Genomic DNA, 25,307 nt, shown 5'->3' with positions numbered 1-25,307 from the left:
ACACACACAGAGATGGCTCTTCCAGCCCCAACCTCCTCCTTCCCTCCACCACCTCACCTGGGTTGAGGTCTCCTGGCACGGCCTCAGGGCTACGCACATCTGGGATCCAGGGCTCTTCCCCTCCTTCAAGCAGGGAGATCAGCACTGGTCTGGGGGCTGGAAGTGGAGCTTCAAGCAGAGAAACAGGGGAGATGAGAACATTTCCATCATTCTGGCACAGTGCCTGTTCAACAGCTCTACTCTGTGTCCCTCCCCAGGGAGAAAACACACTTGGGGCCTGAATGACACTGGGCCCACAGCTTCCTATGGAGCAAAGAACGCTTTTACAACTCTGAAAATTAAGAAGGGATATTCTCTTTAAAATTCACTTGTGAATGGCTTGTTGATTTTCGGACAATATATCGGTGACCAAGGCATCAAAATGTCTACGGCAAGTGAATGGAAAATCCTACACTGTAAAGGAGTAAGCAGGGAGTCATCTGTGAGCTGCAGCTGGTGGCACAATATAAAGCCCCAATGGAAGGGCTGGTTCTCTCCCTCCTGGCTGATGCCTGCTTGCCAGCACTGACTCTGGGGCGTTTGTGAGCCTGCTGTGCATCCTAATCCCTTCTGAAACTCATGCTTCTCAGCATTTCCTTTGCTGCTGTTGTAGTTATCAATATGGAACTACATGGTGATCATTCAAGGCCCGGCCTGCAGAGGCTCATTCTGCACAGCCAAAGGTGCCCTAATGAGGAGGAAAGGCAGCAAAGCCCTCACCCAGCGAGGCCACGCACTGGTACGTCTCCAGCATCATGTCCCGGTAGAGCGCTCGCTGCGCAGGGTCCAGCAGCGCCCACTCCTCCCTGCTGAAATACACGGCCACCTCCGCAAAGCTCACGGGCTCCTGCAAGTAAAGAGGCTCCTTGCTGGGAACAGCCAAGGCCCAGGGAAGCAGCTCAAACAGGACACAAACTCCCGTCCCAGCCGCTTCTCTGCCCCCAGCACACACACGCTGGCTGAGGCCACCTCCCTCTCCCCCTGCATTCACATCCCTCACCCCTTGGCCTCTCCTGCCTGCTTCCCCCAGCCCCTACCTGAGATGGATGTGCTGTGGCCATCTGCGACTCTCCTGCACGTGAGATGATCATGGCTGGAAGGCAGAAGTTGAACCGGAGCCTGCAGGGACAAGAGAAGTGGGAGGGGAGCTGTGAGGGAACGCAGCAGTCCCTGTCCCAGCCCAGCCCTCCACAGGCCATCTGTGGGGCACTGCCTGGGGGATGGCAACAAGAGGCCTTACACAGGAAGACAATCAGCAACAGCACTGGTAACACTCTGGCTAAAGCTGATTACAAATCACAAAGCTCACTCAAACAGGGACTTAAGACAAAGCATGGCAAGGAGTCACTCATCTTTCCCCAAAACAAGGAGCAGCCCAAGCACCAATCAAGCTCTCCTGCACTGCAGCGGGCTGCATGGCAGGATCTCTCCGCAAGCAGGGATGTCTCTTGAGGTCACACCTGCACACAGATCTCCGGCACCTTGATGTCGAGACACCTTCACAATACTGATCTTCCCTAAGAGACTCATGGTTACTTTGGATTTTTGTGAGTTTCTCTAAGGCGATGTGTTAGATTGAAGATCTGAAGATAATTATAGCATCGCAAGATTGGCCTGAGTGGAAAATGAACACAAAGAACATCTAGTTCAAACCCCTGCTATGTGCAGGGTCTCCATCCACCAGACCAGGCTGCCCTGAGGCACATTAAGCCGGGCCTTGAATGCATCCAGAAATGGGGCATCCACGACCTCTACGGGCAACCTCTTCACTTGCTTCAGCACCCTTTGAATGCAAAACTGATATCTAAACTAAATCTCCCCTTTCTCAATTTAAAACCATTCCCCCTCGTCCTGTCAATCTCCACCCTCGTAAACAGCCGTTCCCCTCCACTTTATGCGTTTCCTTCAAGTCCCGGAAGGCCACCACGAGCTCTGCCCAGACCCTTCTCTTCTCCAAGCCAAAAAATCCCACTTCCCCCATTGCACCAAGAATGCCGCGGCGGATGCGTTTCCCTCCTCCCCCACCTGGGGACGCTGCTTCCCATTCAGCTCAGCACGCACACCGCGCTCGCTTCCCGGGGACCTTCTCAGCACCGTGCGCCCTTTGCACGACGCAGCCTGGGCTGCACTTTGCTGACGTGCAGCTCGGGCGCGTTCTCAACGTGTGCTGCAGTCAGCCCACAGACCGCCAGCTTTTCAGCGTCTATTGCACAGCCCAGTGCCGGACCTGCTGCAGATGCTGGACGTGCTCAGGGCCCGCAGCTGTGCGCTAAAGGCATCTGCAGATGCCGGGAAAAAAGCCTTGGCAGGGGTTTGCACGACCCCAGGTGAGCCATCAGCCCAGCGCTAAGCGCACAAAAGGTAACCCTGAAAGCGCCGCTAGAGGCAGATGCTGCCTGCTGGGTCCCTGAAGGGAAACTGCGGGCTGCTGGGGAGGGAGAAGGGAGTTGAAATTCCCCCCTTGGAGGCTTCGCATTCACACGCTCAAGAGGAGGCATCGGGGAGTTCAAAACTTCCATCAATCCTTGCGTGCAGAGCTACGGAGCGAGGTCATCTCATATCTCCCGTGGCCCAGAGGGACAAACGCAGGCCCAGCTGCGCTGTGTTCCAGAGAGCCAACCAGGCAGCAGAGCACGCTGAGCTCGTGTGCTCACTTCCTCGCTGTCCCAGCTCCAACCCCTTCCTGCGCCCCTCGGAGCCCAAGCCGGGCTGCAACACGCCTGGGAACCGCTGCTCCCTCGTTGCAGCCCGTCTGGCCCAGCAAACCCGCTGTGCTGGGCGGGAGCTGGAGCCGGGACCGGGCTCTCGCCTGCGCTACAGCAGTGCCGGTTCCGCCCCCCGCTCGCCTCTGCTGCTGGCAGGGGGCAGGAAGTGTGCGCTCCTCTGCACCAGCCGCGAAGGGCTCCTACCTTGGGTGCGGAGCAGGCTGCTCCCGCCTCTGGTGCAGGCAACCGGGCTCCTGCGAGTCGCGGAGAACAGAGGATGCCGAGTGCCCTCAGCCCGGAGCTGGCCGCAGCACGGCCTTGCTGCTCCTCCTGCCTTCGCGGTGCTGCCCGGATGGCTTCCGGCCAGGCTCTGGCCGCTTCGGCACAGCCTCAGGTGCCGGGCAGCAGTTCCCACAGCGAGCACGCCCCGAGCCGGCTGCCAGGCCTTGGGCAGTTTCACAGCTCGTTCTCCGGCACATCTGCACCCGGGGAAGGGAGGGATGGGGGCTGCGTTTTGTTACGCTAATGAAGCGTCGCTGTCTACTGGGTCTCTTTGCTTCCTTTGCTGGGGACATTCGCACAGCCTTGTCCCCACGTTGCTGTCCTGGCGTTCCTTTAACTCCCCTCACCCGCGAGCAGCTCCCAGCAAGAGGCAATCTCTGGCTGCCTGCTCTCGAGGGCAGCATCTCCCTGCAGCTGGCGCACTTGCTCACTGAGCGCTGCCCATGGCACTGATGTCACGTTTCTACTCGCTGAGCAAGTGAGTTCTATTTGCAACAACTTCCTGTCCTGCTTTCTCAATTCGGTCTTCTTTGCAAGGCATGAGCATGGTTAAGCTGTCTGCTGTACGAGGGCCGGCTCTGCTGTTCGCTGCTGTATACTTTCAGACTTTAAGGCCACCCAGAAGGAACCAACCTCGGGGTAACCGGGGGTTTGTGTTCGGGAAAGACTGCTTCCTGTTCTATTGCATGGTCTTTGGGGCAAGAGTGGATTCCTAGTTTCACTTGGCAGTGTTTAAACTCTACGCATCTTTCTGCAGGGGATGTTCCTCTGAACTTTCCTGTGATCACAGCCGCATCTCTTTCCTTTGTGCTGATAACTCAGCTGTACAGATGACCAAAAGTATTTCCTCTGCTCACATCAAAGCTTTCCAGAAAGCAGTTGTTCAGTAATGCATTAAAAGTGCCGGTACCCCTGTCGCAGAGGAGGTCACGCATCCTCTTTTGGACACTGCTCTGGAGATGAAAAATCAAAAGAATACAAACGATCAAACCCACCCTCGTCCAGTTTGGGAGGGACACTGTTTACCACATTCTTCCAAGTGTTCTCACTTCTGTCTCTCTCAAGGCTAAGTAGAACTTCCATATGTGTGGAAGAACACAGATCATGGCCTGAACAGGATGACTTGCTGAAAATCAAACTCAATAACCACAAAGTGGTTATAGAGCAGGTATATTTTGAGTTACAGCACTATGCACACATGCTGGGTGCAGAAGGAGTAGCCTTTCCTAACCTGCACACTGTACATGGGAAGTTTAAGAATATTTGTAGAGACAAGTTGTACATACGCAAGAATATGAGAGGATATTTTGACTGATTCTGAGAAAGTAGGTGTAGATGTGGGAATCAAATGTTGTTTCGGCATTAGAATTGTATAATATTATTTTTATTTTATGATCTCCGTTATCATAGTTCATTTTGGGAGTCCCTCTACTTAACTTGGGGAAGATCTCTGATAAGTTTACATCACTTATCTTATAGACGAACCTTCCCAGTGTGGGAATCAAGTGTTGTTTCTGCATTAGAATTGTATAATATTATTTTTATTTTATGATCTCCGCTGTCATAGTTCCCAGGAACACACTGTATATAGGTGTATATGTGTACATTTTGTCGTGCACACTGCGGGGGTGTCCTGCGCGGGAGCGGGCCGGAGAGCAGGCCGTGGCGGCCCGAGGAAGCGCCTGACATTGGGAAGGCCTGACATCATCCCCAGTGCTCTTTGTTTAACGATGATGACTTTAAAGAAAATCACCATATCAGTAGGACAAGGAGAGCACCGAGACATCTTGGAGACAACAGGATGACTACTGACTGGCACCAGATAACAAGTAAATAACAAATGTAAACCTTCTGATAAGATTGTGAACCTGGAGTACCCAGCCAGTGGGGAAACAGGGGAGGGGGAAGGCAAGGGGGAGTAAACAGGGTATAAAGGCTGTCATGTTGTGTCCATAGGAGCGCTCCTACTTGTGGGACGCCCGCCATTGCAATCGCGAATAAATTCTGCTTTTATCAGAGATACCGTCCGGACAAAAATTACTTGGATTATTTCCAACAATTTGGGGGCTCGTCCGGGATTATTATCGCCTCTTTGAGAGTTTCCCTACTGCCCTGCACAGGATAGGTGCACCCCGCTGATTTCAGCGGTCCTGTCTGGGTGGTGAGGTGACTCCTTGGTACGGCCGATAAAAAACCGAGACTGTTTCATAGAGGACGGACTCTGTAAAAGCCAAGGGGCAGGCAGGCACGGGTGTTGGCCATTGCGACCCGGTAACTTCGTGCACGGACCAAGGTAAGGGGATTTAACTCTTTCCTTGGGGGTCGGTTGAGACTCTTTGAGTGTGTGTGACTGAGACGCGCTGTCAGTGCGAAGCGAGTGCTGAGTCCCGACCTGCGGTTCCGCTGTCCCGCGAGGGGCACGGCCAGGGACGGACGAAGCGGCTGTGTTGGTGAAAGGAAGAGTCTCGGGAGGGAACTGTTGGTGTGCGGTACCCTGTGCGCTTGACGAAGTGCCAGCAGTACACCCCTATTAATCCGAGATAGGAGTCTAGTACTCCTGAGGGATTGGGCCCAAAATCCGAGAATCAGAATGTGGTAACCTGTGAGCTGGGGAGTTCACAGTAGCATTCTGGAGGGATGGGTAATAGGAGTTCCCGAGAGCAGGGGAAAAAGGTCCCCGGAATGGTGCCTAGAGAGAGCCAGCCCCTTGGGAGAAGTGTTTCAAAATTGGAAAATAATCCCAAAACTAGGAAAAGAACAGGGAAAAGATGTTTAAATACTGTATACAGTAGGGAGCCACTACAGGGAAAATCATTTTTTTTTGACCAAAATAGGAGTCTGACGAAAATTGGGCCTATCAGACTTTGTATTTATATGTCAACAGTAAGACTCCTTTTTCTGAAACAGAATTGGCTTAAGTCGCTTAATGAGTGCAAGGAGTAAAGAAATGTGCCTCGCGAGGAGTCCAAGTTCAAAGGAAATGGGAAAGAGAAGCAGAAAGATCATAAATGGGATCCCTTAGGTAACTTCCCCCCCCCCTTTAATTTCTAAAGCAGTGCAATTTTTAAAGCAGCGGTGACCTCTCCAGAGGAGGAAAGTGGGTGCTGCTGATCTGTGCAGGGTCCTGGAGAGAGGATGCGCTCTCAATTACTGAGGGAGTTGGAGTAATGCGAATGGGACCTGGATAGTTTTCCTTTCTCTAATACTAACCTTACTAATACTTCACTTTGTCCTCTTAAGGCAGTCTTAGGTCAAAGGGAAAAAAGGTGCGGTAATGCCTGCTGTTTTTACTAGAAGAGAAGTTAGGAGTTGCAAGAAGAATTCCTTAACTGAGGATCCTATAAGTGTAGCAGAACAATTAGATCAATTTCTAGGGCCTAATTTGTACTCATGGATGGAAATGATGTTTATCGTTGATATGTTGATTATTGGAGAAGGAGGTTGGCAGCTACGCAAGTGTGAGAAATGAATACAGAGGGAAGGTTGAGCTCTGGAGGAAGGCAGAGAGAGAGGAAGGATCCTGAGGATAAATTGTACTGATTATTGTCACTGTCTTTATGATTGTTAAATGTTTATGTCCTGAAGGTGTTGTGTTATGTTATGTTGTGTATGAGGCTGTTATGGAACAAGGGGTGTCTAAAGTGATATGAGAAGACCCCCTGGGTTGTATTTTGGCTCACTGGAGAAACATTGTTGGTGAGCCAGGGGGAATATTGAATAAGAAACCAGGAACGTAAATGGAGTAATGGGACCAGTTGTATAATTGAGTGCCCTAATCATGAGACCAAGTGCTGGGTGTTTGTGGAAGTTGAGGAATTCTGTTGTTTGATTTGTGGATTGTGAAGGCACTAGGAGAAACTGGTTTAATGGTATGTGGAAATTATGTGGAAATACCGCTTTTAATGATATGTGGAAATGCAGTTTTTAATGGTATATGAAAATGAAGAAATGCAATTTTAATGGTATGTGGAAATTGTGTGGAAATGCAACTTTTAATGATATGTGGAAATTATGTGGAAATGCAGTTTTAATGGTATGTGGAAACGCAGTTTTAATGGTATATGGAAATGCAGAAATGCAACTTGTAATGGTATGTGGAAATTATGTGGAAATGCAATTTTTAATGGTATGTGGAAATTGTGTGGAAGTGCAATTTTAATAGTATGTAGAAATGCAGTTGTTAACGGTATATGGAAATTATGTGGCAATGCAGTTTTTAATGGTATGCGGAATTGCAATTGTTAATGGTATGTGGAATTGCAGTTGAGGGTACAAATAGTGGAATTGTGGAAAAACAAACAAACAAACAAAAAAAATGGCAAAAAGGTGAAGGAAAACAGTGAGTTTGGGATATTAGAGTTGGGCCGGCACGAGAACACATCCCCGCACACCCCCCCACTGCGGCTTGTAAGAACAACTTGGAGTGGGAGAAAGAGCTGGGGGCTGGAGCCTCCCGCTGTGATGTGAAGGGTGCAGTGCTTGTGAATGGGGATGGGACGGACATTGGAAGTGAGAATAGCCGGCATCTGCAGAGCTGGGGAAACCCGGTATCAGTGTGAGCACTGGAAGCCTGGGGAGAGAAGGGAGTGAAACTGAAATACAATGTTAGTAATGGCTGTGATGATGAGAGTTTGGGAAGTGAAAAGGGCTTGGGGAATGCAAAGTTGAGCAAGGTTAACAGGGATGTCCTTACCTAGAAGAAGAGGTAAGGGGAGCCTGGAAGGACTCAGGGAGAGTTCCACCCTGCCAGGACTGAAAGCAGCAGGGGAAGCAGGCTGAAGAGGTTTGTTTTCTGGTACCTCTGGGTGCGTCTTACTGTTACCCGTAGATGATTTTTGTAATAGTTGTAGCAGCTACTGGCAAGAGAAGTTTACTTTTTTTTTTTGGACCAATTAAATACAGGCTAGGAGAACAAGTAGGAATATATAAATTCTTGTACATGCCAGGTTCTCCAAAACGATTATTTGGGCATGACATGTTAGAATAGTTGAATGTGGAGATTAAATTCAGTAGAGACGATTGGACCTACTTGTCAAGCAAGAGCAATGGACTGAAAATTTTAAGTCTGGCTTTAACACAAACTGGGAAAAGCAATGTTGTACTCCCAGAAGTTACGTAAATCCTACATTGGGTATACACAGGATTGCAGGCATCAGGGATGCCTGGCAGAGCCAAAAATGCAGCCCAATGAAAGTTAAGTTAAAGATGGGAGCCAGCCCAACCAGGGTAAAGCAATGCCTTTTGAGGATACGATATTGTAGGAGGGTAAAAGAAATAAAAATAACTTTTTGGATTTTGGATTACTAATTGGATAGAAATCCAAATACAACACCCAATCTTGCAAATGAAAAATTGGATGGCAAGAGCTATCGTTTGGTACAAGGTTTGAGGGCAATTAATAGAAAAGTTGAATATATACAACACATGGTGTATATCTTTATTAACCTAGTTAAGGAATAAGTAGGTGGGTTTTACCATTCTGGACTTGAAGTACACCTTTTTCTGCCTGGTTTTGCAAAAGAAAGTCTAAAATTATTTGCCTTTGAATAGAAAAACTCAAATATGGAGAGAAGAAAAAAAAAATAATAATTAAAAGTAATAATAATAATAATAATTCAGTTAACCTGCACAGTGTTACCCAGGGTTGTGAGAACAGCCCAATGATTTTTGAGAACTGGTCAACTCGTGAGCCTGAGATTTGGGTTCACCATCTCACAGTGGAACTTTACTGCAGTACGTGGATGCTACAGTAACAAAGGACTGTGTGCAATAGACTGTGAGCTTGCTGAATTTCTTGATTTAAATGGCTATCAAGTTTCTCAACAGAAAGCACAACTGATCAAAGAGAAGGAAGCAACTTGCTGAACACCCAGAACACCAACGCAGAGCTGCCTCCAAGCCAGCAGTGTGCGACTGCATGGAGGCTGTCTGTACAAGTTGGTCAGAGCTACAGGAGGAACCGTTGGACGATGCTGAGGAGTCCTGGACGATGCTGAGGAGTCCTGGATTCATCGACGGAAGCAGTTTTGTGAAGACAAGGAAACCGTAAGGCAGGACATGCAGTAACTGCTACTGACAGGGTAATTGAAGCACAACCATTACCTGTGGGGACTTCCACTCAGAAGGCTGAAATGATTGCCTTGACAAGAACCTTAAATATATGGATGGATGCTAAATATGCTTTTGGGGTGGTACCCACTCGTGGTACCATCTGGAAAGAGCAAGGATTGTTTACACACAAGGAAAACAAATTCAGCATGATGTAAATCTACCAAAGAACATCATGGCTGTTATACATTGTAAAGGACATCAGAAGAGTGACACTGTACAGGAAACTGGAAATATGATGATGAATCAGGTGGCAAAACAGGCAGCTGAAGGAAAAGAAATTGGTGAACGGCTTTAATTCCAGACGGTACACTTGAAATACCTGAACCTTAGTCAGAACCTATAAGGTACTCTAGAAAGGATAGGAATCGAATGAATGAAGGGAAGAGAGCAAGCTGACAGATGGGTGCATACCCAGATGGACACACTGTTGTGCCCGTTAGTATTTTATAGCATTTGGTTCTAAGGGAACATAATAAAACATGGGGGGGTTCAGACACCAGAAAGTAACTGTACAATCCTAGTACCAGGAACAGGGTACGAGTGGGGCTTGTTGGAAAGGGAACCTTCCAGGGCTGCAATTGCAAATTGATTTTTTTTTAACTGCCAGGAAAAATGAGGGTTTTGATATATGCTAGTTGTAACCAATAGCCTCTCAGGGTGACCAGAAGCATTCCCTTGTAGGACCAATAGAGCCAAGAAAGTAACCAAGGTACTTTTGCAGGAGATTATTCCAAGGTTTGGGTATCCTGCAACAATACCCTTCAACCAGGGAACTCGTTTTATTGCAGAGATTGTCCAAGAGGTCAGCAAGCATTGGGAATAAATTGGCAATTGCACACAGCACACAGGCAAGTGGTCAGGAGGAAAAGATGAACTATGTAATTAAATCACAGGGTGTAAAACTGGGCCAGGAAGCTGGACTATCCTGACCACAGTTGTTGCCTTTGGCTCTCCTTAGTACCAGAACAAAACCTAGAGCCAAAGATGGGTTAAGTCCTTTCACAATACCGTACAAAAGGCCTTATGTTGTACAAACGGGGATCTCTACCCAAGTAGGGAGCAAAATACTAACTGAGCATGTGATTAGTCTGCAGGAATAGCTTTGAGAAAAAGAGAAACTGGTTCTAGGAACTAGAGCCCAAGGCCTTGATATGGCTCGATAATATGTATGTAACAAATCTCTTAAGATTCGCCCCTGGAACCAAGGTAGGTAGGTCTGTTCCAGGCGCTGCTAACATCCCACACAACAGTGAAAGCATTGTGAATACATCATACTAGAGATAAGAAGGTCCCTCGAACACAATGAGAACTGAAATCAGCTGGAATCTTAAAACTGTGAATCTAAGGACAGAAATGTGGGCTCTTGTAACTGTTAGAAATGTTAATTTGATGAGTGCAGCATTTAATGTAAATACTTATGTATCTCTTGTGACGAACATTATTACATATCAATATTGTTTGGTATGTGGGCAAGCTAAGGATTTAAACTTTTATCTTCTTGTTGTTCCTGATGATTTTAAGGCAAGAAATCAAACTGTTGCAGGGTTTGAGTCACTGTCCTGGTGGGTGATGATCAACAAGAATGTAGATTGGGTTAACTACATCTGTTATAATCAATGGAGATTTACAAATTATACAAAGAGTGCAATAAAGAGAATTGCAGGACAGTTATATGCCACAAGTAGGGTGGCCTGAGAAAATAGGATCTCCTAAGATATGATAAAGGAATGTATATGTAACACTGGGTACTCGTTGTTGCACCTTTATCCCAATAACACAGCTCTGGATGACATAATAATGAAGGCAGTGCAAGGACTTGGTGCCACCCTTGGCAATGAAGTGGCAGAAAAGAAATCAGGAATAGATACTTCTGTCACTGGATGGTTGGAGTTCTGGTTTGGTAAATGGAAAGGGGTGACTGTATCTACATTTACTTCTTTGATAGTAGCAGCAGGAGCCTTGATGGCCACTGGTTGCTGTGTTACCCCCTTTGTGAGGGGACTAGTAGAGTGAGCACTAATAGATAGTAATATAGATATAATAATTACTATAATAATGTAGATAATAATGATAGAGAGAGCACTATTGAAGCAAGCACTAAGGGAGCCATGACATTTGGAAAAAATTTTGGTATTAGAGGAGATGGGAGATAAAGAAAGTGAAGATGAGGGCGATGTCTATAAAAGTGAACCTTAAAGAATTGCAGAAATCAACAATGTATAAAAAAGAAAAAGGGGGGAATTGTGGGAATCAAGTGTTGTTTCTGCATTAGAATTGTATAATATTATTTTTATTTTATGATCTCCGCTATCATAGTTCCCAGGAACACACTGTATATATGTGTATATATGTACATTTTGTCATACACACTGCAAGAATATCCTGCACGAGAGCAAACCAGAGAACAAGTCATGGCAGCCCGAGGAAGCGCCTGACATTGGGAAGGCCTGACATCATCCCCCAGTGGGTACCCAGCCAGTGGGGAAACAGGGGAGGGGGAAGGCAAGGGGGAGTAAACAGGGTATAAAGGCTGTCATGTTGTGTCCATAGGCGCGGTCCTACTTGTGGGACGCCCGCCATTGCAATCGCGAATAAATTCTGCTTTTATCAGAGATACCGTCCTGACAAAATTACTTGGATTATTTCCAACAGCAGGAGGAGCAGCAAGGCCGTGCTGCGGCCAGCTCCGGGCTGAGGGCACTCGGCATCCTCTGCTCTCCGCGACTCGCAGCAGCCCGGTTGCCTGCACCAGAGGCGGGAGCAGCCTGCTCCGCACCCGAGGTAGGAGCCCTTCGCGGCTGGTGCAGAGGAGCGCACATTTCCTGCCCCCTGCCAGCAGCAGCGGGAGGCGAGCGGGGAGCGGGGAGCGGGGAGCGGTGAGCGGCAGCGGGCGGGGCGGAACCGGCACTGCTGTAGCGCAGGCGGGAGCCCGGTCCCGGCTCCAGCTCCCGCGTCTGAATGCGAAGCCTCCAAGGGGGGAATTTAAACTCCCTTCTCCCTCCCCAGCAGCCCGCAGTTTCCCTTCAGGGACCCAGCAGGCAGCATCTGCCTCTAGCGGCCCTTTCAGGGTTACCTTTTGTGTGCTTAGAGCTGGGCTGATGGCTCACCTGGGGTCGTGCAAACCCCTGCCAAGGCTTTTTTCCCGGCATCTGCAGATGCCTTCAGCGCACAGCTGCGGGCCCTGAGCACGTCCAGCATCTGCAGCAGGTCCGGCACTGGGCTGTGCAATAGACGCTGAAAAGCTGGCGGTCTGTGGGCTGACTGCAGCACACGTTGAGAACGCGCCCGAGCTGCACGTCAGCAAAGTGCAGCCCAGGCTGCGTCGTGCAAAGGGCGCACGGTGCTGAGAAGGTCCCCGGGAAGCGAGCGCGGTGTGCGTGCTGAGCTGAATGGGAAGCAGCGCCCCCAGGTGGGGGAGGAGGGAAACGCATCCGCCGCGGCATTCTTGGTGCAATGGGGGAAGTGGGATTTTTTGGCTTGGAGAAGAGAAGGGTCTGGGCAGAGCTCGTGGTGGCCTTCCGGGACTTGAAGGAAATGCATCAAGTGGAGGAGGAACGACAGCTTTCGTGGGTGGATAGTGATAGTACATGGGGGAATGCTTTCAAATTGAGCCGGGGCGATTTAGGTTAGATACCAGGAGGAAGTTTTGCATTCAGAGGGTGGAGAGGGACGTGAAAAGGTCACCCACGGAGGACATGGATGCCCAATCCTTTGGGGTATTCGAGAGTGGGCTGGACATGGCTCAGGGCTGCCCGATGTGTTGAATGGCATTCCTGCACATAGCGAGGGGTTGAAACTAGTTGTTCATTGTTGTCCTTTTCAACCCAGGCTATTGTATTTATTTTGTAATTATTATATTGTAATTCCTTTGAAATCATTACTGTAACACATAACTTTAGAAATGCTCATGAATTTCCAAACTAACCTAGCCCCTCTTACAGAAGATCTGTGTCAGCAAGGTGTCTTGATAGCAAGCTGAGAGGGATCTCTGTACAGCTGTGACCTTGAGAGACATCCCTGCTTGTGGGGAGATCCTGTCGTTCAGCCCATTGCTGTGCAGAAGAGCTCGAGGGACGCTTGCGCTGTACCCTGTTTAGGGGTAAGATGAGTGACTCATTGCCATGCTTTGTCTTCAGGCATACAGTCCAAATACCCTCAGCTGTTGAACCAGGTGTCAGTGCTTTCAGCCACCCAGTTTGAGTGAGCTTTGTGATTTGTAATCAGCTTTAGCCAGAGTGTTACCAGTGCTGTTGCTGATTGTCTTCCTGTGCAAGGCCTGCTGTACCATCCCCCAGGCAGAGCCCCACAGATGGGCTGTGGAGGGCTGGGCTGGGACAGGGACTGCTGCGTTCCCTCACAGCTCCCCTCCCACTTCTCTTGTCCCTGCAGGCTCCGGTTCAACTTCTGCCTTCCAGCAATGGTCATCTCACCTGCAGGAGAGTCGCAGATGGCCACAGCACATCCATCTCAGGTAGGGGCTGGGGGAAGCAGGCAGGAGAGGCCATGGGGTGAGGGATGTGAATGCGGGGGGAGAGGGAGGTGGCCTCAGCCAGCGTGTGTGTGCTGGGGGTAGAGAAGCGGCTGGGACGGGAGTTTGTGTCCTGTTTGAGCTGCTTCCCTGGGCCTTGGCTGTTCCCAGCAAGGAGCCTCTTTACTTGCAGGAGCCCGTGAGCTTTGCGGAGGTGGCCGTGTATTTCAGCAGGGAGGAGTGGGCGCTGCTGGACCCTGCGCAGCGAGCGCTCTACCGGGACGTGATGCTGGAGACGTACCAGTGCGTGGCCTCGCTGGGTGAGGGCTTTGCTGCCTTTCCTCCTCGTTAGGGCACCTTTGGCTGTGCAGAAGGAGCCTCTGCAGGCCGGGCCTTGAATGATCACCATGCAGTTCCATATTGATAACTACAACAGCAGCAAAGGAAATGCTGAGAAGCATGAGTTTCAGAAGAGATTAGGATGCACAGCAGGCTCACAAACGCCCCAGAGTCAGTGCTGGCAAGCAGGCATCAGCCAGGAGGGAGAGAACCAGCCCTTCCACTGGGGCTTTATATTGTGCCACCAGCTGCAGCTCACAGATGACTCCCTGCTTACTCCTTTACAGTGTAGGATTTTCCATTCACTTGCCGTAGACATTTTGATGCCTTGGTCACTGATATATTGTCCGAAAATCAACAAGCCATTCACAAGTGAATTTTAAAGAGAATATCCCTTCTTAATTTTCAGAGTTGTAAAAGCGTTCTTTGCTGCAAAGGGAGCTGAGGGCCCAGTGTCATTCAGGCCCCAAGTGTGTTTTCTCCCTGGGGAGGGACACAGAGTAGAGCTGTTGAACAGGCACTGTGCCAGAATGATGGAAATGTTCTCATCTCCCCTGTTTCTCTGCTTGAAGCTCCACTTCCAGCCCCCAGACCAGTGCTGATCTCCCTGCTTGAAGGCGGGGAAGAGCCCTGGATCCCAGATGTGCGTAGCCCTGAGGCCGTGCCAGGAGACCTCAGCCCAGGTGAGGTGGTGGAGGGAAGGAGGAGTTTGGGGCTGGAAGAGCCATCTCTGTGTGTGTTTTATTTTGGTCACTGTGTGCTATTTCTGGATTTCCTCTTTCATCCAGCAGGAACTGGGGTTACAGATCTACTGGAGGATCTGCAGGAAAGTGGTGTGGCCAGAAGGCGATGGGGTGGTGTCTGTGGGGTGGAGATCAGAAGGGATGTCCAAGGAGGCGTGGAGCAAGGTCAGGCTGAGCACATCACCACGATGCCACTGGGAAAGTGTCTGCAAGAGAAAGGAAGGAGCCCACTGGACTCGAACATAGGTCAAAAGGAGCGTGAAGAACCCAGGAGCAAGAATGTGTGCCAGAAGGAAAAGCAGAATCCATGCACAGAGTGTGGAAACAGCTTTGAAAAAGATTCCAGCATCGTTAACCACCAGTGCATACGCTCAGCAATGAGTGCATACAAGTGCACTGAATGTGGGAAGAGCTTCAAATGGAGATCCAAACTCACCTACCACCAACGCATCCACACAGGAGAGAGACCCTACAAGTGCTGTGAGTGTGGGAAGAGCTTCAAAAGCAGTTCTGATATGAAGTACCACCAACGTATGCATTCAGAGGAGAGACCCTACAAGTGCTTTGAGTGTGGGAAGAGCTTCAAAAGCAGTTCTTATATGAAGAGCCACCAGCGTATGCACTCAGAGGAGAGACCCTACAAGTGCTCTGATTGTGGGAAGAGCTTCAAATGGAGATCCCAACTCACCTACCACCAACTCATCCACACAGGAGAGAGACCCTACAAGTGCTTTGAGTGTGGGAAGAGCTTCATTTGCAGTTCCGAATTGAAGCTTCACCAGCGTATGCACTCAGAGGAGAGACCTTACAAGTGCTCAGAGTGTGGGAAGAGCTTCTCAAGGAGTTATGATTTGAAGTGCCACCAGCGCATCCACACAGGAGAGAGACCCTACAAGTGCTGTGAGTGTGGGAAGAGCTTCAAAATCAGTTCTGTTATGAAATACCACCAACGTATGCATTCAGAGGAGAGACCCTACAAGTGCTTTGAGTGTGGGAAGAGCTTCAAAAGCAGTTCTGATTTGAAGAGCCACAAACGCTTCCACTCAGAGGAGAGACCCTATAGGTGCTCTGACTGTGGGAAGAGCTTCAAATGGAGATCCCAACTCACCTACCACCAACTCATACACACAGGAGAGAGACCCTGCAAGTGCTGTGAGTGTGGGAAGAGCTTCATTTGCAATTCCAAATTGAAGCTTCACCAGCGTATGCACTCAGAGGAGAGACCTTACAAGTGCTCAGAGTGTGGGAAGAGCTTCTCAAGGAGTTATGATTTGAAGTGCCACCAGCGCATCCACACAGGGGAGAGACCCTACAAGTGCTCTGAGTGTGGGAAGAGCTTCAAGAGCAGTTCTGCACTGAAGCAGCACAAGCGCATCCACACAGGGGAGAGACCCTTCAAATGTCTGGAGTGTGAAAAGAGCTTTAAACACAGATCTGATCTCATCACCCACAAGCACATCCACAGCACACATGGGCTGTAGAAGCATATCAAAACTTTGGGAACCTTCAAAAGTAGTTCCAGCCTCATTACCTACCAGCAGAGCCACACAAGATACAGAGCCTGCAGAGCTCCAAACATGGGAACAGCTTCAGCCAGAGTCTCAGCCTGGTCACTGGGCTTTGTGCAGAGGGCAGAGTTCCTCACTGGCCCTACAAGTGTTTCTGGTGCATGACTGGCACCCTCTGCAGATGGGACTTAACCCAGGAGCTTCAGATGGCCTTTCCTTGCTACCCAGAGCAGTTCTCTCACCATGCCCGGTTTCTTCTGCTCTTCCTGCCAGCAGCTTTTTGATGCCATTTCCTAAGGAGAAGTGGCTGTGCAGGGATGTTCTGTGTGTCTGTGTGCATGTGTTGCTCTCAGTAATTTGTGAGTGCACTGATGAACCTGAGAGAAGGGTCAGGAGAGCAGTAACGTGGCTGTTGGAGGTTTTCTGAGAATCATCTGTAGTGGAAGGCGTAGAGGGTGAATAAAGAAGCTGAGTTGTTCTGAATCTTTCTTCAGTGTAGTCTTGTTTGTTGTTCTTACAATGAATGTCAGCATGTGGAATGAGGAGAGGGAAAGGTGCAAGCAGGATTTGGTTTGTGTGCCTCCTCCTGCCCACTGCTTGCTTCTGTAGAAGATGTTTTTTTCATACAATCCTATCATCCTTCCTAGCCATGCTGCATTGTGTTTCTGTTGCTCAGAGCAGCAGTGTGACACCGAGCCTTGTCTCCAATAAAAGTAGAAAAAGCTGAGCTTGTTCTCCAAGTTTCTGGAGGAGGTGGGAGCAGAAGGCAGTGCAAACCCACACGGTGTTCCAGCAGCTCATCCCCACAGCACAGAGATACCAGAGTGCTCTCCAGTGCATGCTTGCCTTGCAAGCGATCCCTTTTGAGCTTGAAGGTTTTTAGTTTCACCTTGGAAGGTGTGTGTGAGACCTCCTGCAGGAGAGCCTTCTCATTTGCTGTGCTCAGCTAAAGCTGCTGTGCTAGGGATGCAGTTGGCAGGAAGTGGAGGTTGATTTTGGTGAGCCGGTGAAGCTGTTTTTCCCATTATTTTTTTTCCTGAAAAACTCATTTTAATGGTGAATTTCCCCCCATGGTTTGTCACACGTCATGTTTAATTGCATTAAGAGTTAGAATACTTATGTGCCTCTGAACTCCCCTGCTTTCCTTCTGCTCTGGGGAAAGTCCTTCTGTTGCAGACATGAGTCTCTTCAGAGCTGTGACTGCAGTGCCCTGACTGCAGTAACAGGATTATTTCAGATGTTACATTGGTTTGTATTGCTTGTGGATGTGGAATTCTGGGGAGGGAGGAGGGGAACTTCCATTCTCAGGTTGGATGTTCACTTGGGAAGCTTTGTCTTGGTGAATTCTACCAGTACTTGCATCCACCCCGCAGAGAGCAATGTCATAGGTCACCTCTGCACTCATGGAATCAACACAGCCACAGACGCAGCTCCCAAGGGAACAACCAGCCCCCCAGGTGCCCATGTGCAAGGCTGTTATGCGTTACTGGTTTTTCACGTTGGCATCCAAAGTTGGAGGCCCTGTGTGCTGCAGCATCATCAGCATGAGTGAGATGTGGTGGGAACGGTCCTGTGACTGGTGTGCTGTGTGTGATGGATGCCCACACAGCAGAGCAGGTGTGAAGTATTGTTTCAGCCTATTGAGAACAGGGAGGCTAACATGGTTTCCACCAGGCAGCGAGTTTAATCCAAGAAGACTGTGGCAACCCAGACGGAGGGGCTGCTCAGAAATGTGTCTGTTCAAGTCTCTGGCTTCAGGGACTGCTTGAGCCTGCTGCTACCTGGGGAAGATGGCAGGGATTACACCTGTGTGACATGTGAGCAAGTGGATGAGTTACTCCAGCTGGTGATTGAGCTCAAGGAAGAGGTCCAGAAACCTAGGACCATCAGGGAATGTGAGCAGGAGATAGACTGTTGGGGTGACTGGCTGGCATGTCAGAGGAAGGGGTGCCAGGAAGACACCCTCACAAAAGCCCAGCCCCATCAGAGTAGGACAGACCTGACTGATGAGGAGGGTTGGACAAGAGTCCCTACTCAACGTCATGGGAACCCGCCATGCCTGCCTGCCCCGCTTCCCCAGATCCCCCTTAGCAACAGGTTTCACATGCTGGAAATGGAAGGTGAGGTGAGCAATGAGGTGATGGAGGATCTGCCGAGGAGGGAGCCTAAGGCAAGGAGGGAGTCTAAGGCGAGGCGGCCATCCCCATGCCTCCAGACTGCCTCTGTCAGGAAAGAAAGAAGGGTGGTCGTGGTGGGTGACTCCCTTCTCAGAGGAACAGAGGGTCCCATATGCAGACCAGACCTGAGCCACCGAGAAGTGTGCTGCCTTCCTGGGGCCCGGGTCAGGGACATAAGCAGGAAAATACCAAAGCTGGTGAGGCCCACTGATTACTTTCCATTGCTCATAGTTCAGGTGGGCAGTGAAGAAATTACTCAGACAAGCCTACGGGCAATGAAAAGGGATTTCAAGGGTTTAGGGCGCTTAGTTCAAGGTGCAGGAGTACAAGTACTCCTTTTGTTCTGTACTATCAGGGGCAGTGTGAGACTCAGAGCTTGCACGGAAGGTGCAAGCAATGAATAACTGGCTCAGAGGCTGGTGCCGAGCCAGAAACTGGGTTCTTCGACCATGGGGTAGTTTACTCGGCCCCTAGCTTGCTGTCCAACTATGGAACCCACCTATCTCAAAGGGGACAATGAATCTTAGCTCAGGAGCTAGTGGGGCTCATCGATAGAGCTTTAAACTAATTATGACGGGGGAAGGGGGACAGCACAGGCCTCACAAGAGAAGAGCCTAGGGGAACGATTTTAGAGCTGGGAGTGAGGCAAATGACTCGGCTCAAGTGCATGTGTACCAATGCACGCAGCACGAGCAACAAGCAGGAGGATCTGGAAGCGATTGTGCACCAGGCTATCTATGATCTAGCTGCTGTTACTGAAACATGGTGGGACTGCTCCCATGACTGGAGTGTTGAGATCAATGGCTATAAGCTCTTCAGACAAGGATAGAACAAGGTAGACAAGGAAGGAAGGGTGGTGGTGTGGCCCTTTATATTAAAGACTGTTTTGATGTTGAAGAGCTTGAGATTGCAAATGATAAAGTGGAGTGTCTATGGGTGAGGGTCAGGGGGAAGGCCTGTAGGGGAGACATCGTAGTTGGGGTCTGTTATAGACCACCAAATCAGGATGAGGAGATGGACGAAGCATTCTATGAGCAGCTTGCGGAAGTCGTGCGATCGCCAGCACTCGTTCTTGTGGGGGATTTCAACTTCCCTGATATATGTTGGAAATATAACATGGCTCAAAGGAAGCAGTCCAAGAGGTTTCTGGAGTGTGTGGAAGATAGCTTCCTTACACAGCTGGTACGAGAGCCTACCAGGGGTGGTGCCCTGTTTGACCTGCTCTTTGCTAACAGAGAAGGACTGGTAGGTGATGTGAAGGTTGGAGACTGTCTAGGGCCGTGCGACCATGAAATTGTAGGGTTCTCTGTTCTTGGAGATGTCAGAAGGGTGACTACCAAAACTGCTATCTTGAACTTCCAGAGGGCAGACTTTGACCTGCTCAGGACGCTTGTAGCATGGGTTCCTTGGGAGTCGCTCCTTAAGGGTAAAGGGGTCCAGGAAGCCTGGATGCTCCTCAAGGTGAAAATCTTAAAGGCGCAAGAACAGAACTGTCCCTGAGTGCCGTAAGGCGAGCCGTTGGGGGAGAAGACTGGTGTGGATGAGCCGGAAATTACTGTCAAGGCTCAGGAAAAAAAAGAGAGCCGATGTCCTCTGGAAGAAGGGACAGGCTACTACGGGAGATTACAAGGAAGTTGCTAAGGTATGCAGGGAGGAAGTCCGGAAGGCAAAAGCCCATCTTGAACTTAGATTGGCCACTGCAGTAAAAGAGGATAAGAAATCCTTTTACAAATATATCAATGGCAAGAGAAAAACCAAGGATAATCTCTGTCCTTTAATTGATGCGGCAGGGAATGTGACCCCAGATGACAAGGAGAAGGCTGAGGTCCTCAACGCCTTCTTTACATCTGCCTTTAATAGTCAGACCAGTTATCTTCAGGGCACTTTGTGCCCTGATCTGGATATCTGGGCTGACACGCAGAATGTCTCCCCGGAGATTGAGGTGGAGGCCGTTAGGGAGCTCCTCCTCCATCTGGACAGTCACAAGTTCATGGGACCGGATGGGCTTCATCCTAGGGAATGTTGGGAGGGAGTTGGCGGGGGTGATTGCTAAGCCGCTCTCGGCTATCTACCAGCGCTCCTGGTTGACTGGAGAGGTTCCAGAGGATTGGAGGCTTGCTGATGTGACTCCCATCTACAAGAAGGGCCATAAGGAGGATCTGGGAAACTACAGCCCTGTCAGCCTGACATCAGTACCAGGGAAGGTCATGGAACAAATCCTCCTGGGAGAGATCACACGGCTCGTGCGTGACGTCCACGGGATCAGGCCCAGCCAGCATGGGTTCATGAAAGGCAGGTCATGTTTGACCAACCTCATCTCTTTCTACCACTGAGTCACCAGACTGGTAGATGAGGGAAAGGCTGTTGATGTAGTCTACCTAGGCTTCAGCAAAGCCTTTGACATGGTCTCTCACAGTATCCTTCTGTGGAAACTGGCTGCCCCTGGCTTGGACAGTTTTACCCTCCATTGGATAAGGAAATGGCTGGAAGGCCGTGCTCAACGGGTGGTGGTCAATGGAGTGAAGTCTAGCTGGAGACCTGTTTCAAGTGGTGTCCCCCAGGGGTCGGTGCTGGGGCCCATCCTGTTTAATATCTTCATTGACAACTTAGATGAAGGGATTGAGTGCACCCTGAATAAGTTTGCAGATGACACCAAGCTGGGAGGTGGTGTCGATCTGCCTGAAGGCAGGGAGGCCCTGCAGAAGGATCTAGATAAGCTGGATCTCTGGGCTGAGGTGAATGGGATGAGGTTTAACAAGGCCAAGTGTCGGGTCCTGCACTTTGGCCACAATAACCCCATGCAGACTTGGGGATGAGTGGAAAGTGCTGAAAGAAAGTGGAAATCTGTGAAGAGGAAAGGTAGCTGGGGGTGTTGGTTGATGCTCGGCTGAACGTGAGCTGGCAGTGTGCCCAGGTGGCCAAGAGGGCCAACACCATCCTGGCCTGCATTAGAAATGGTGCGGCCAGCAGGAGCAGGGAGGTCATCGTCCCCTGTACTCAGCTCTGCTGAGGCTGCACCTCGAGTGCTGTGTTCAGTTTTGGGCCCCTCACTACAAGAAAGACATTGAGGCCCTGGAACGTGTCCAGAGAAGGGCAACGAAACTGGTGAGGGGTCTGGAGCTTATGGTCTTATGAGGAGCGGTTGAGGGAGCTGGGACTGTTCAGTCTGGAGAAGAGGAGGCTCAGGGAAGACCTCATTGCACTTTACAACTTACTGAAGGGAGGTTGTGGTGTAAAAGGGTCTGGCCTCTTCTCCCAGGCAAATAGTAGGACCTGAGGAAATGGCAAGAAGTTGTACCAGAGGAGGTTTAGGCTGGACATTAGGAGAAACTTTTTCTCTCAGAGGGTGGTCAAGCAGTGGAATGGCTGCCCAGGGAGGTGGTGGAGTCACCGTCCCTGGCAGTGTACAAGAGGCACCTGGATGAGGAGCTACGAGATCTGGTTTAGTAGTTTGTGGTACTAATAGGAATGGGAGGGTGGTTGGACTAGATGATCTTGCAGGTCGTTTCCAACCTTGTGATTCTGTGATTCTGTGATTCTGTGATGGCTCTGGGATCTCCAGGTTGGAGATGGAGGGCAGGTGAGATGGGATGGGGTTGCTGATGATACTGGTACTGGTGGGCTGGATGGAATGGAGCTTGTAGTTAGTAATGGCATGGTTGAAAGCCTCTGGGTATGAATGAAGGGACAAAGAACTGAAGTGGACGTCACTGTGGGAGTCTACTATATGCCACTCAGCCTGGATGATGATACTAATTAATTATTCTTAATTCTTTTATGGAGTATCTCAAGATCATCCTTTCTTGTCCTAATGGGTCAACAGCATCCCAGAAATTTAGGGATTGTAGCACACGGCCAATGAGCTCTGTGGTTTTCATGTCTATCTGGTTGCATACAGCAGTATCAGTCAGTGGGCAAAATGCAGTGTGAGGGCGATCATTTTGCTTTTCAAATCTTCCTGCTGCTGATGTTATCTGCAGTGACAATGGCTCACATTCTTTGAGTGGGGAAATGTAAAACTGCAAATTGAGAAGGAATTCAGTGAGTGTTTGAAGTCCCTTACTACCCTCTGTCAAATGTGGCAGTAGGAAGAGCAAAAGGTTGACTGTTCCTAACTCAACTCAGTGCTTCAGCAACTGGGAAGAGAGAATAGCCAACAGCATTACAGTCACAGCAGGTGTGATTGTCAGGCTACCATCTATTGATGCTGTGCTCATGATCTTTAACTAAAGCATGTAACACACCCATGGCAGTGGTGTTAAACAAAACAATTAAGGCATCATGAATTCAACTTTTTCTTGAATGGGGTAAGCTGTTCAGAATTCCCCTCCAAGATGATTCTCTGTTTTCTTTAACAGCATCACATGGGATTGCAAATGGAAATGCTGCCATCAGAGTCTCTAAGCATGTTACTGCTGTTGTCACGGAGTCTGGGTTCTTGAGCTCCGTGTGCCCGGATCTGATTTGCTCAGAGGGACACGAGATTTTTGTTTCATCTCTGCACAGAGATGAGACTGAATGGTTCGTGCACAAGGCTAAGGTGCCTTCTCTGTGTCACAGGATTTCTTTTGTGGACCAGGAATGCAGGATCACCTCACCTCCGAGTTACTGACAGCATTTACCCACGTGGTAATGGTTACCAACTCTTCATTTGCTCAGTTCTGCTCGTAGCAGAGGGAGGCGTCTGCCCTCAACATCCACGGTGCCACCAACCCCTGCAGTGTCCCTGTGTCATAGATTTGAGTCTCTCAGGCCAGAAAAGGATGAGGGTCAGGAAAATAGTCAGAACTGATGTCCCGAGAAGCACGTTGAGAATGCAGGGCAGGGGGCCAGACAGGGCACTGCATCAGTATCAGTGCCACGAAAGAAGGATGGAGAGTCTTAGTAATTGGGGGCTCCTGGCTGCAGAGCACTGAGGCTCCCATTTGCTGCCTGGCTGAAGGGGCAGGGTCTTATCAAGGCTTTGGGTATTCTGATCTTATGCAGAAACAGGGTATGTGGGCTCCTGATGGACTCCAACTGAGCAAGCAGAGCTCACGTGTGCTGGGAAGCAAGCTCTCTGCATTGATTACCAGGGCTTTAAACTAGGTCCAAAGAGGCAAGGGAGGGGAATTCAGTGTGGCAGAGAAGGGCTGAGGGATGTTGTCACTGTTGGAGATTGCAGGGAAAAACCTCTGAACCTAGGTCCCATAGGATCGTACCGAGACTCCTCAGTAAAGGTCCTGTTGCCAATACTCCATCCAAAATCTTCATGTGTCCCTCTCGGGGTAACTGCACCTGCTGCTTCCCTAAAGTGCCTGTAGACCAGGGTGAGTAGCACGGGAAATAACAGGATGAGCTCTAGATCTGTGTATAGTTGCAGGGCCATGATCTCACTGCAATCACGGAGATGTGGTGCAACAGCTCACATGATTAGAATGCTGCCATGGAGGGCTCTGTCCTTTTCAGGAAAGACAGGCTGGGGAAGCGAGGTGGAGGAGTTGCACTTCATGTGAGAGAGCTACTAGAATGGATTGAGGTGCACCCGTGAGAGGGTGAAGGACGTGTGGAGTGCTTGTGGGTGAGAATTAAGAGCAGGGCTGGTATGGCCAACATTGCTGTGGGTTGTACTACAGTCACCAGATCAGGAGGATGAATTCCATGAGGCCTTCTACACGCAGCTGGAAGTAGCCTTGCAATCCCATGCACTGGTTGTCATGGGGGACGTGAATCATCCAGATATCTGCTGGGTAAGCAACATGGCCAGGCACACACAGTCCAAACAGATCCTGCAATGTGCTGAAGATAGTTTTGTCACACAGTTGTTGGAGAAGCCAACAAGGGGTGGGTGGGGTGATTTTGGACCTTGTTCTTTCCATCAGGAATGGGCTTGTTAGGGATGAGAAGTTTGGGGCAGCTTGAGATGCAGCAATCATGAGATGGTGGTGTTCAAGATCTTGTGTGCAAGAAGTAAGGCAAAAAGTGGGATTGCTGCCCTGGACTTTCAGAGAGCCAGCTCCAACAATTTCTACTTGGACGTAACTCATGGGCTGGAGTGCTTGAAGGTAAGAGGGCCCTTGAGTGCTGGGCAACATTGAAGCAGCACTTCTTCCAAGCTCAGGATCGGTGCATCCCTAAGAGTAGGAAATTGGGGAATGGATGCGGGAGGCCTGCGTGGATGAGCAAGGAGCTCATGGAAAAGATCAAAGGGAAGAAGGAGGTTTAGGAGAAGTGGAAAAAAGGGCCTGTCCCCGTGGGAGGAGTACAGGTGCGATGTCAGAGCCTGCAGAGAAGCAATGGGGAAGGCTAAAGCTCACGCTGAGCTGAAGCTTGTGAAGGAGATCACAGAATCGTAGGGGTTGGAAAGGACCTCCAGAGATCATCGAGTGCAACCCCCCTGCCAAAGTAGTTCCCTATCCCAGGTCGCACAAGTAGGTGTCCAGGTGGGTCATGAACATCTCCAGAGAAGGAGACTCCACCACCTTCCTGGGCAGCCTGTTCCAGCGCTCCGTCACCTCACCTAAAGAAGTTCTTGTGCTCATTTGTGCAGAACTTGCTATGCTGCCGTTTCTGGCCGTATCCCCTTGTCCTGTCTGCACACACTGCTGAAAACAGTTTGGCCTAACCACTCTGCCCCCCACACCTCAGAGACTTATAGACCTGGATCAGGTCCCCTCTCAGTCTTCTTTTCTCCAGGCTGAACAGACCCAGTTCACTCAGCCTTTCTTCATAGGAGAGATGCTCCAGGCCCCTCACCATCTTTGTGGCCCTCCGCTGGACTCTTTCCAAGGAGTCCCTGTCTTGTACTGGGGAGCCCAGAACTGGACACAGTACTCCAGATGAGGCCTGAGCATCATCTCAAGGCAGAGCAGAGGGGGAGGATCACCTCCCTCGACCTGCTGGCCATGCTCTTTTTAATGTGCCCCAGGATGCCATTGGCCTTTTTGGCCACAAGG

The 25,307-nt window shown here is 49.9% G+C and overlaps 2 protein-coding genes across 68 annotated transcripts in view; one reads left to right on the top strand and one right to left on the bottom strand.

Annotated features, from left to right (window-relative positions):
• LOC125685583 (zinc finger protein 664-like) overlaps positions 1 to 25,307 on the top strand; it is a 233,337-nt gene that overhangs the window by 182,663 nt on the left and 25,367 nt on the right. For 14 of the 42 annotated variants that reach the window (XM_048928761.1, XM_048928756.1, XM_048928752.1 and 11 more), the window contains one exon: positions 14,733 to 16,734. The exons of 3 other annotated variants lie outside the window; for them this stretch is intronic. In XM_048928761.1, coding sequence (XP_048784718.1) covers positions 14,733 to 16,168 — 1,436 coding nt within the window. In that variant the 3' untranslated portion in view covers positions 16,169 to 16,734. Of the gene's footprint in view, positions 1 to 11,641; positions 11,919 to 12,134; positions 12,704 to 13,078; positions 13,237 to 13,526; positions 13,609 to 13,798; positions 13,926 to 14,516; positions 14,628 to 14,732; positions 16,741 to 25,307 lie in introns of those variants that run through there. 25 more of the 42 variants (XM_048928759.1, XM_048928757.1, XM_048928749.1 and 22 more) reach the window with 15 other exon arrangements.
• The window catches only part of LOC125685589 (zinc finger protein 501-like), a 206,178-nt gene that overhangs the window by 163,008 nt on the left and 17,863 nt on the right, over positions 1 to 25,307 (bottom strand). For 5 of the 26 annotated variants that reach the window (XM_048928836.1, XM_048928839.1, XM_048928835.1 and 2 more), the window contains exon 3: positions 58 to 168. The exons of 6 other annotated variants lie outside the window; for them this stretch is intronic. In XM_048928836.1, coding sequence (XP_048784793.1) covers positions 58 to 168 — 111 coding nt within the window. Of the gene's footprint in view, positions 1 to 57; positions 169 to 759; positions 887 to 1,076; positions 1,159 to 2,064; positions 2,166 to 2,948; positions 11,589 to 25,307 lie in introns of those variants that run through there. 15 more of the 26 variants (XM_048928824.1, XM_048928814.1, XM_048928808.1 and 12 more) reach the window with 10 other exon arrangements.

This window comes from Lagopus muta, chromosome 28, assembly GCF_023343835.1.
Source record: "Lagopus muta isolate bLagMut1 chromosome 28, bLagMut1 primary, whole genome shotgun sequence".
NCBI classification, from domain to species: domain Eukaryota; kingdom Metazoa; phylum Chordata; class Aves; order Galliformes; family Phasianidae; genus Lagopus; species Lagopus muta.
The sequence above is the reverse complement of the archived record's forward strand: the minus strand, read 5'-3'. Positions and strand labels throughout refer to the sequence as shown.